The 12285-nt window shown below is 32.2% G+C and overlaps 2 protein-coding genes across 2 annotated transcripts; one reads left to right on the plus strand and one right to left on the minus strand.

Annotated features, from left to right (window-relative positions):
- Positions 1–885: 885 nt before the first annotated feature.
- Positions 886–2386, minus strand: LOC143582973 (F-box protein At1g30790-like). The gene has a single exon (XM_077065414.1). It carries the CDS (start codon positions 2252–2254, stop codon positions 1310–1312), a length of 945 nt encoding a protein of 314 aa, XP_076921529.1. The 5' UTR covers positions 2255–2386; the 3' UTR covers positions 886–1309.
- A 6871-nt stretch (positions 2387–9257) lies between these two features.
- LOC143582975 (uncharacterized) lies at positions 9258–9900 on the plus strand. Its single transcript, XM_077065415.1, has one exon. The coding sequence runs from the start codon at positions 9322–9324 to the stop codon at positions 9829–9831; it is 510 nt and encodes a 169-aa protein (XP_076921530.1). The 5' UTR covers positions 9258–9321; the 3' UTR covers positions 9832–9900.
- The last annotated feature ends 2385 nt before the right edge of the window (positions 9901–12285 follow it).

Here is a 12285-nt window from a genome sequence, read left to right on the forward strand (position 1 = left end):
ACCAAGGGCGCCCCTTGGTGGTGTTCAGCGCCCAACGGTGCCCACCATCATACCCTTTAACACCCCATAGCGGGTGGTCTAAGTCTAGCCCAATAGATAAGAGGCGAAAGAAAGGTTCAAGATAGAGGTCAAACACTATGCCATTATTTATTTGTTTGAAGGCCCAATAATAGATATGGGCAAAATTGGGCTAAGTAGTTAACTAAAATATAACCCACAAATATTTTAGCCTGTTCTACAAGTTCATCAGGATATACTTTTTATTTGTTAGAAATCAAATCACTTAAGAGCGTTCGCCATTTATAAGAAAAATGCCAATGACAAAAAACAAATATAGGTCATTCTTTGATAACCCCTCTCTTCATTGTGCTTTACTTTTATGTCATATAATAAAAATGTCATGTCGAGTTGACTTTGAGTTCGTATAAGCTCGAGCTTGGCTCTTTCAAGCATTTTAATGCTTGGGCTTATGACTTGTGAGTAGGTTTTCAAACTTGAGTTTAGTTTGAACTCGACTCGTTTGTATTTATTTCATTATTTTATTTATATATAATTATAACCGTTGTCTTAAATTTATAATTTTATATATAAATGTGACGAATCAAGAGAAGGGAAGATAAAATTTTCATATTATACATGTATGCTTTATATATTTATAACTATTTTCAAACTCGAGTTCAGCTCTAGCTCAAGCCATGGGAGCATTTCAACACTAAACTCATCCGAGGGTCTCTTATCATAAGCATACTAAAGTACTTATAAAATTATATCGAATGTAATGAGTTACTCGTCATTATAAAAAAAGTTAGCATGTTTGTAACCAGTTTAATTAAACATGCTGACTCGTTAACATGTTTGTAGCCCATTTAGCATGTTTATCGCTTGACTATTTTCTATAAACTTGTTTGAATAAATAGGTAAATGGGTCATGTTTAGGTTCCATAATTTTAAGGTTGTGCGGTTTATATTTATATTTCACATAATGGGTTCAGACCAAAATAGGATCGGGTCAAAACGAGCTATTGATGAAAATAACAAATAACCAAAATCATCAAAATTATAATAAGAAACTTTAAAGAAATCCATTTGGCTTCTGAAAACTGCTACAAAATGAATCAAAACATTTCATAGTTTTTAGTGAAACTTCTCTTCAAACATTTCATAGTATTCAATCATCAAGTGCTTGTTACGTTTCCCTGCAAAGGCACGATGCTTTCAACATAACATTTGATTTGATTGATCCGCAGAGTCTCTGGGCATAGAAACGAATGATCGAGGGTAAACTGCACTGATTTAAAACATCTAGTCTTCATGTTGTAGATAGGCACATAGGCACACTGATCACATTCCTAGACAACTTGATACAGGAAAAGATAATCTCATCCATATTAACAGAATCTAACTCAAAAGGGGCATCTGTATCCGTCCAAGACGCGGGAAATGGAACGATTTCTCTTACCCAAACACGACTTTCATAGTCTTGTAACATCCAAATATGCATTTCGTTTCGTTCCACCTCATGATCACGACAAACAACTCCTACACGACCATTGGTTTTTACAAGGGGAGGATATGTTAAATTGGGCTCGACATCCGCCGGAATACTAATTATTGAAAACTTCTCTGTTCTCAAGTCAAAGGCTAAAATGTATAACGGAAATAGAAACATGATATGTATCACACTATTGACGCAAACGCCACGAGTGATGCAATGATCCGTGGAAAGATCAATAGGAAGCTCCAAATTGATCTTTCTCCACGAATAATCCGACAGAGAGAAAATCCATATCTCGACGGCATTTGGTACAAGACGGTCATCATCTTTACGGATTCTGACGTTTAAAATCTTATGTTGGTTTCTAATCTCATCGAACCCGAATATGTACCAGGTATGCACCTTCCAATCCGTCCACAAAGGAGAATGAGGAAGTTTAAATACTTTATGCGTGCTAGGGTTAATAATAAAAGTGTAATTGGTACCAAACAGACTGCCACCTGAGGTGAAACATACTAAGCCGTTCAAATGTTCGGCATCGGTGGTGTTGCCATCGAAAGGAGGAATGTTGTTGAGTGTGATGAGATGAGTGATGGATCCACCATCGTGACCGGCGGAGAGAAAGTAGCGTTTGTTGGCGGATGGATCGTGGGCGGAGATGAATAAGGCGGTGCGGGAGGAGTGGAGGTTGGTGAATGTTGCTTTCTGCTCAGATTCACCATCGATCGTCTTCGATTGTTGTTGTTCTAGGGTTTCCATTTTTTCTTGAGAACAACAAACAGGGGAGTGTAGATAAACAGGGTTTTTCTAATACTCGGGTCGGGTTCGGTTGTTTAGGTATAGGTATTGCGATGTGGGCCCAACTATAGAAGACCGGATTCTGATGTTTCTTGATGCTTAAGATCGCCCTTTCAGTGGTGTTACACGAAAATGAGCATAATTTAGGCAACGGGCCTCCTTTTCAAGCGTGCTATCAGTCAAAACGACCGTGGAACGTGGGCCACGTCGTGGTAACCAGCCGTAGGCGGGTTATCCTGTTCATTTTTTCGAAATAAGCCCTCTAAATAGACTTATTATGTAACCTGGTTCCATGCAACCGGGTATTGAAAAATTGAGTATTGGCCATACCCGGGTCGAATTCGGGTCCGGGTATTGTCTTTAAAAATTATACTTTGCGCATTGTGTTCGGGTCGGATATAGGTATTCTAAAACCAAGTATTTGAATACCCTATATCCGAGTATTGAAAAGCACCCTCTTTTCGCATATAGATTGAGTTTTTTGAAAGACTACACTTTTTTAGGTACTTTTAGGGTATTTTTCAGATAATTTCGAGTATATATCGGGTATATGAAAAAACCTGGTTTCGGATATTGGAAAAACTCGGTTCCATGTATGAACCGATTCCAGTTTTTGGGTATTAGCGGTCTACTGGTACGGTTTAGGATACGGTTTGGTACTGAAACGCGTACCCGATCCATACCATACGGCTAGGGTCGGGCACTGGTTCGGGTAGTAAAATCCCGAGTATAAATAAACTCAGTTCCAGGGTTTTTTATTACCCTGGTTATAAATAAAGCCGGTTCCGGGTTTCGGGTTTTTATGCACCTCGAGTTTGGGATTCAGAAGTGATTTGAAAACCGATCCGTACGGAATTGAATAGTGAAAGTGGTTTTAATTAAACTAGTTTGAAATCGATCTTGTATTTGTATGGTGTAACCTGTCCGAGTTTATAGGCGTTGAAATTCTTTTAAAACTTTGAAACCAATTACAATCATTTCCTTGGTTCAGATTCTCTCTCTTAGAAAACAGTTTAAGTTTGACCAGTTTAAGCTATAATTTGTTTTAACTTATGTTGACCGTAACCGAGCCGGTTGGTTTAATATAAGCATTTACAAGAGAATTTATCTGAAGATTGTTGGGTAGAAAATCAGTAATAAACAAATTTGTTTAGGGAATTGACATTTTTTTAAAGAGTGCTGCTAAACGTATCATCTTTCCTTCATTATTACTAAACGTGCCCCCCTCAAGTTTTGCGGTATTACGATTTAAACCTTTTTGTTTTTCGTTTACCATTTTGTTATATTTTATTATCATTATTAATTTATTATTTTAATTATTTTTATTCTTTAAAGAGTTCTTTTTCTTTTTTTTTTTTTCATATTTTACAACTTTTTTAGTGAAAAAAAAATGTGTATGTAAAAAACAATTTGTGTTATCTAAAAAGAAAAAAAATGATTTTTTTATAATTGTTTTAATACTTTGGAGTATGATTTTTTAATAATTTTTAGAGATAGCTTACATTTTGTTTAAAAAAATCGCATTGTTTTTAACCAATAAAAGAGATTAAATAACATCGACTTAATCAACAAGTTGATTTCTTCTAATGTGACAATAATCTTATACACCCTAACCTAACAAAATATATTCAAAGGATTTTTTTTTCTCGACCGGGAGACATATAATAAAATAAAAATATACAAATCATTTTATCGTTTTTATAATAAGAAAAATATACAAATCGTTTTATCATTTTATAGATATATTTTATAATGATAATAAATATTATTATTATGATAAAGAATAATTAACACAAAAAGAGAGTAATAAAAAAAACTTTACAAAAATATTATAGGGAGTAATTTGTCAAATAAAATTGTTAAAGGTATTGAAAGTCCAAGGGAGGAGGTATGCCAAGTACACGAGATGGGTACGTTTAGCCTAACCCTTTTTAAAATATGTTGATTGATGTTCATGATATTTTGTATTTGGTTTATTTATGAGTATTATTTGGTAAATTTTCATATTTGTGTTTAGAGATTTCCCTATTAATCTGTCATTGGATACTTGGGGTCATACACAAAGATTGTCTATATTTGGATGGTTGTTGTGCACACATGTAACTATGCAAGTGTATAAAATCGACATATATAAATGAACTTTTAATTTTGTTGAGCATGCCTATAATTATAATATACGTGAAACAAGATAGAGACGATTTTCCCTACGTATATGTATCAACTCATTTGGTGTAATTTTTGAACAGATATAACTGTACAACATGTTAAGTTGGTAAACTTTTTTTGTATTATTGTTAATGCATGTGTAGGGTGTAGTTTTTGGTTAATTATTGTTGTTTCATAAAACATGGAGTATCACATTAAACCGTATTCAAGTTTCATAAACAAAACAAAACAAGGTAAAAGAAAATTTACCTTGCAAAATATGAGGTAAAAGAAAACTTATCCATCGTTTTTACGTGTAAAAATAACATTCACAGAATAATAATCTTAGCCATTAAATCCGAGAAATTTTACGTTAGATTTTTCCCACATGAATGCAAGTCAATGGACCACATTAGCTATGGAAGCTTTTGTATGTTAGTGTTATATGATAGACACTTTCTATATATAAATAGACGGTATAGACATAGATTGAACTCAAAATAAAATACTCGAAATATAAGTAGGACAACTTGACATTAAGGAGCAAGGTAGTTACAACTTACAACACCTGTCACAAATATCTCATGGGGACTACCATCAAGACTTCATCTCAAACCACCATCATGTCGTAATTTGTTGCGGTGTCAATGCTAGAATTGTAAATACCTCTTTCATTTTCTGTTGAGGTACATTTTGTCATGCTTTTAGTTTTCTTCAACTACTCTAGTTTAAAAGAATTCAATTAATTTACACATGTCTAATTATTTTATACAAAGCTATAATTTGCTATAAATCTATAGCGTTTCAAAATCGTGAAGAATTTTGGACCGCTAATTAAGGGTAACCAAATATCAGGAAAACTTAAGTATAACGTGAACCACAAACTGACGCTAGTTTTGGCAAAGTGGACAAACATATAGTGGAAATCTATTGCTGACTTTTTCTTGTTCAACCATTTCTTTAACATAAGTACGTTTTCTATACACAATTAGTTTTTTTAAGTAAATTACACCATAGGATATACAACAGTGCATCATGAATTTAAATTTTTTTTATCATGTTAACATTATTCTAGGGACACATGATGTAGATTGGAGGCTTCTCACGCTTCTTATAATCAAAAGAAGATCACAACCTTCTTGTATTCATGCATCATTAGTGATGTCCAATTTCTTCTTTGAATGATGTTCAATTCGACATCGTCATAAAGGAAATTAGCTTATAGATGCCAAAAGTAGAAGGCATTGGAAACCTTAGAATTGCTACATGTATTGTCTTTTGTCCGGTGGAACCTTTAGAATTGGCTTATCAAAGAACATATGGATTTAAGTCTCACCCGAATGAGATATAAATGATGTACCACATGATCGAATTGATAACAAAAGGCTTGTTAAAGAAAACCAGTTTTTTAAAGCTTCAACAAATCGATTTCTATAAGCTTCACCTAACTCATTATGTTTAAATTATAAATACTATTTAGAAAGAAGTGATTACATCGAAACAAAAGTTGCGACGCCACACCTAATTCATTACGCTTTAATTTCTAATACTATTTAAAAAGTAGTAATTACGATTAATTTTGTAATGATTCAAGGTGCGTCCATCACTTAAATCATGTCGTTCTTTAAGTCTCACGCAGAACGCAAGAACATGCTGCTTTATATATATGTAAGTCAATAGTTTAAATTAACTAATATACGTAACGTAACCCATCAATTTACATACATGTAACTCGTTAATTTATATAAAAAAAAAGTTTATTCAAATTCAAAATGCAAATAACACACTAGATCTATATACATATATAAAATGTTATCCATGTAGTTGTGGACTATATATAACCATACCAACACGACCAATTCTCGTATATATCTTATAATAGACGAGTTTATCAAACTTAATTATAATTTCATAGAAAAAAAGACTTGTTTATCATCGAGCATATAACGAAGTTGAAAGAAAACATACAAATGAGCCAAAGTCGTCCTAAAATGAAAACAAAACACGTCGATAACAACTTCATGAAAAAAATATTAAAATCTTACTAATCTATTAAATCAATACAATTCTTTCACATGTCATTCTACTAGGTTGTCCACCTAGGCCTCCAACTCACCATGTTTCCATTCTCATAGTGTTTATTATGTTGCCACATGTCATTCACCACACACCAAAAAAATTTATTTAAACCTTAAGATTTTTCCATCATAATCATTTAATATCTCTCTCTCTCTCTCTCTGCTTACTAGCTCCATCATTTTCTATATTCCGGTAATGTAGATCGAGATTAATCGTTTTCCGGTAAGGTTATATATTATACTCTACTGGCCAACAATGTTATATGATTTTCCGGCAAGGTTATATCTTTTTCCGGCAACATCATATTTTCTTCCGGTTATTGTAGATCTAACTTTTTTATCTTTATTTTCATTGTTAACTGGTTTTTTTTAAATCAGTTTAGGTTCTAAATCAAAAACAACGATGAAGCTAATATTTCTACTTATTTACGTTTTTCCGGTAAGCATTGCCGGTAAGTTTTTCCAGTTATGCGTTATACCTATAATAATGATTGTTTATATTTGTTTGAAGTTTTATATTTTCGTGTTTTTTTTTGTTTTACATGTTATTCTAGGTTCTAGATGAAAATTCGGTTCATCCATCGACGGTATCATTAATTTGTTTTTCCGGTAAGCTACATTTAAATTATGCGGTTATAAATTATAATTATAATCTTCCATAATATCAATGTTCTAACAAAACTTTCTTATTTCAGGTTATTTACCCGATTGATTTACTGAAGATTTCATTTTACTTTGATAATCAAAATTGGAGATACCATGGTTATTATCATTATTTGTTATTTTCCGGTAAGACATTCAAATTTTCTGGTTAGTAATTAAATATCAAATGCTCAATAATATCAACATTAATATTCTACTTTATAATTTCAGGTCAACGTCCAGACTGATACAAGATCATTTCTCTTTAAATTCTACAAAAAAGTCCAAGATACCGTGGTCATTCTCACAATTTCGTTTTTTCCGGTAACACCTTTAAAATTTTCCGGTTATTAATTATAATTCAAAAATCCATAATATCAATATTAATTTTCGATTTTATTATTTCAGGTTATTGTCCGACTCATATAATATAATTTCACGAATCGAGCATGACTTTATAAGATGTATTTATATATATATATATATTGATGTATATTTACTTTTTTGAATATTCATGTATATTCAATTTCATAAATTTTAGTTAATTGTAAATATTCATGTATATCGGAGATACATTGATGTATATTTTTTTTCGGTCCGTTAATAAATGACTCAATTAAGTATCCCATTAATACAATTTAGTTAGTTTGACTTTCTTAATTTGTTTAAATAACCTAATTAACATGAATATTGTAACTTATTTGATTGATTGATTTGTTAGATGAGATTGAGATTTATAGATGGTCAAATTCAAATAAGTTATGATGGTCAAACTCATATTTATAGTACTTTGTTACTGCCATTTATAATATAATTATTGTATTTCAAGTCAAATTTCACCCAAGTCAAATTTAATCAATCTTAACGAATTATAAATTAATTTAAAATCATTTTACCCAAGTCAAATTTAATATGAGTTTACCGTAATTATATATAGTTTTTTTTTAATCATAGCAACTTAATTTGAAAATAATTAGTCATAATTTATATAATAATAAGTTCTCTAAAACTAATGGTTCATAATCGATACATAATAATAAGTTGACTAATTTATATTTTACATAAATAAGTAAACGAAGATCTCGAATTTGTCTATGGTATTTCTCTACATTTTTGGTATATTATTTAAATTTGAATTTCTTATTAATGTCTATAATAATTGTTTGACTAACATTTACATGGAATATATATCAACAGGTTTCCTATTTAAACCGTATTTTTATTTGATGAAGTTGTCCTGTTTATACATAAATCGTATTTTTATTTGGAATATATATGTTTGGCTAACATATTAATGTCATGTTTATACTTTCCGACTTTTTTGAATTTCCAACTGTTTTTCCAATATTATATTTATGTGAACCAAAAATTCTAATTCAGATTATGTTAAATTTACAAATTATTAAAATTATAGTTTACAAGTATGCTATTATTTATATTTTTGTTATAAAATTACAACTTAGCGTTCATACTATTACAAATTCAGATTTCGTTCTAAATATTTTAAAAGTACTACTTCCTAAAATAAATTCACAAAACAGAATAAGATTTCAACATCTATTATGCAATGCAAATCAAATTTTGCATATAATTTAACCTTTAATTAATAAGTAATGATCCATAATAATGATTTGACTAACATTTAAATGGAATATATATTCTCTTTACAATAATAACTTATATACATTTAAATTTTGATTATAGTGTTAAGGATGGTATTTGACTAACTTTATTAATGTTCGAATGTTACTAATTATTAAATATGTTATTAAGGTATATTTAATTTGTATACTATTGTTTTATTATATTTTCAGATGGTGAAGTAAAATGAGTTTTTTTTTATAGAATGTTTGAAAAAGTTGATGGTAGTTTAATATGAAAGAACATGTTTATGTCTTTTGTTGATGTTTTTTGGTTGTTCGATGTACATTAACTTATTGTAAATTTTAACTTTTAATATCTAGACAATGTAAATGGTTAACGTTTTGGTCCGAAAGTTTGAAGAATTTTTGTGTTGCTTGAATTTGTTGTTTAAATTTATTATGTTTATTGATATGTTTTTTCACCCGTGTGTAACACGGGCTATACCCTAGTATCACACTATATAAAGAAACCCATAATTTCTAAACTCTTTAGAATCTTGATCATTCTAATGAAATCAACATGGGCCTTTGCACCTCATGCTACTCCGGCAACACCACCACCGCCACCACCACCGTCAAACTCATACTCTTCAACGGCCAACTAAGAGAGTTTACATCTCCGGTGAAGGTGTTCCTACTAAACGATGGTGTTTGTTTTTTTATTTGCAACTCTGATGAGATGGACTTTGATAAATATGTAACCGCCATGTGTGGGGAGTCGGAGCTCCTACCCGGTCAACTATACTTTGAGCTGCCGGCGAGCTGGTTGAACAGGCGGTTGACGGCGGAGGATATGGCGGCGTTGGCGGTTAAAGCCGGTGCCGCACTTATGGTTAGTGGTGGTAAGGTGGGGTGTGGGTGTTGGGTTAAACGGGTTGACCCGTTGGTGTTTTGTGAAGATGGTGATGATGAGATGACGTCATCTAGCTGGAGCAGGGTTGGAGGTAGTGGTGATGGAGGTGGATGCCACCGTGGTGATGGTGGTAAAGGGCGGAGGTTTGTGAGGCTTGAAAGGATAGCGGAGGAGTGAGGGTAGATTAGTAAATTAGTGTATGATTTGATATTATTTTATTATTTAAGTTAGTATTGTTGTTCTATTATTTTTACAAGTTGTAATAATACATTAACGTGTGTAAATTGTAAAATTACAATTTGTTTAACTCGTTTAATTGATATTAAGTTTTCTCAATGTTTTGGTCTTTGGGATGTACATTACCATGGTCCATGAATAAGCTTTTGTAACATTTGATATTTTTGTTGACATACATATTTAGCATCTTGATCTAATGGTGTAAAATCGATAGGAAACTTCGAAAATAATAAACGGAAGAATTAGTCCCCGCCATTAATAACTAGTTTTATACCCGTTCGGTGGCCGGATGGTTTAAAGTCATAATAGTAAAACTATCTTTCTTTTCATTCAAAACCAAATTAGTATTTGTTTAAAATAAAAACACAATTCGTTATAAACCCTTAATAGCCTCCCTTGTTTTCTCCCTCGGCTTATTTAGAGTCTCAGAAACATGCAACTCCTTGCCAGTTGGAAGTTCAGTTTTTTAGTCTATGTAATGAAGAACGCTCCATTTAGAAAGTCTCCATTGTGGCATTGTTGTATCCCATAACTACTTTGTTTAATTAGTTTAATATGCACCTGTCCAAAAAGTATTTTATTAAGTTCACTCATAGTCTCATAGAGGAAGTCCTTTCAATAGCATTAACCTGCAATGACAAGTAGCGATATATTAACACGTAAATATCACTGATATAAACAAAAAGACATCTCTCAAAGTATCTAACAGAAAAAGTACAAACTTTCAGGTTCCTGAGTTTAAGATTATAGCATAGCAATACAATATTAATGAAATAACAAACTAATGTTACCCAACCTCCACTCCAACAGAAAGCAGAATTAACGAAGATCCCTGTACTTTACAATACTTTTCAGGCGGCGATTTATCAGGAGGTATACAAACAGAACCTGAATAAAAAAAATAAAAAAATAATTAGTTCAAACTAACATGTTCCCGTCTAGCAAGTTTTAAATCAAACTCACAGGAGAGAGTGTGGTCGGATTTCAATAGAGGACCCAACCTGAAATTTCGATCTCGAATGGCCGAAGTGCGACACTGCAGTTTCAATATTTGGATGGTAAATGATCCAGATTATAAACCTAGATAACCTAATAATAAAAACGCAAGCTACGAGCTGAATCTCTAAAATGGGTAAGGTAGTTTACGGTGGTTGTGTTGTTTCACGGTCGTGTCTGAGGTGGTGCGAACAAACAGCAGTTGTGATTGAAGGAATTTTGGATAGACAATTTCATCAAGCACGAACAACCGTCAGTAACTTGTATATGGCAGGAGAGAGGGTGTGAAACTGCCATTAACTGCTGCTTCTAGAAGGAATTTTGGGGGTTTGAATGGCTGTGATTAAAAGTTAATTACTTTCAAGGGTCAAGATCTTCCTAAAAGTTGGTTACAACTTGGGAGAACAATATATTATATAATTAAGGGTTTTAATGATCTCGTGTAAGTTATAACATTGCAAAACTTTAAAGTTTATAAGAGGAGATGTTGGTAACATGGGCTGCTCGTTGATAGAGGCCGAGAGATCAGAACTTGTAACACAAATTATACCATGGTTACATTCTATGATAAGATTTAAATATAACCGGTGATTCTTTAGTTTGAGCATCCCTAACCCTCCACCCCATCCATGAGAGTGTAGCATGCTTGTGAGATAGACAACATTGGTGACTTGCGTTTTATCATTTTTATTTGATTATAAAAGAATGGAAAAGACTGCAATAATGCAAAAAAAAAAAAAATTAAGTATTTTTATGAATGGTAAAATACTAAAATGTTTAAATGAAAACAAGTGTTGTGAATTATTAATGAAAAAATTATGTGGCAAAGTAAATTTACACGTTTATGAATTATATCCGATGAAGATGGTATAAAGAGCCATTGATATCGGGAAAAAAAATAAATTGGATGTGACTCAATTGTAGACCACTAACTCTACAAGTGAAATGTATGGGTTCAAAACTCACTATCATCAATTTATATGGGATATATGAGGAATGATCATGGCTTGCTAGGGTTCGAGTCCTGATCTTACCCGGTTTTACCGCCTCCTCGCTGTCATGCCATTTGGCGCGCGTGGTGGTCGGGTTTTATCCGGTGAATCCCTCAATAGGTGGACAGCTAGAGGCTCCGTCCGTCCGAACTAGTGGCCGACTCGGGCTACCTTAAACCAATGGGAGCCCTACATAAAGTATCCAAATGGGGGAAAAATAATGAATTGAATATTTATTAACAAAAGTAAGTTGGAACAAATTAATGGTCTTCTATGGAAAAGGAATAACTTCCACGCTGATTTAGTATTACTTATAGCATCAATGGTCAAACTAATAAATGATACGGAGTACTAATTAATAATCTTTTTTTATTTTACCACTTAAATATATCATTACATAATAAAA

Source organism: Bidens hawaiensis, unplaced genomic scaffold, assembly GCF_021521415.1.
Source record: "Bidens hawaiensis isolate Kalapana, Puna unplaced genomic scaffold, B.hawaiensis_p1.1 tig00032093_1, whole genome shotgun sequence".
NCBI lineage: Eukaryota > Viridiplantae > Streptophyta > Magnoliopsida > Asterales > Asteraceae > Bidens > Bidens hawaiensis.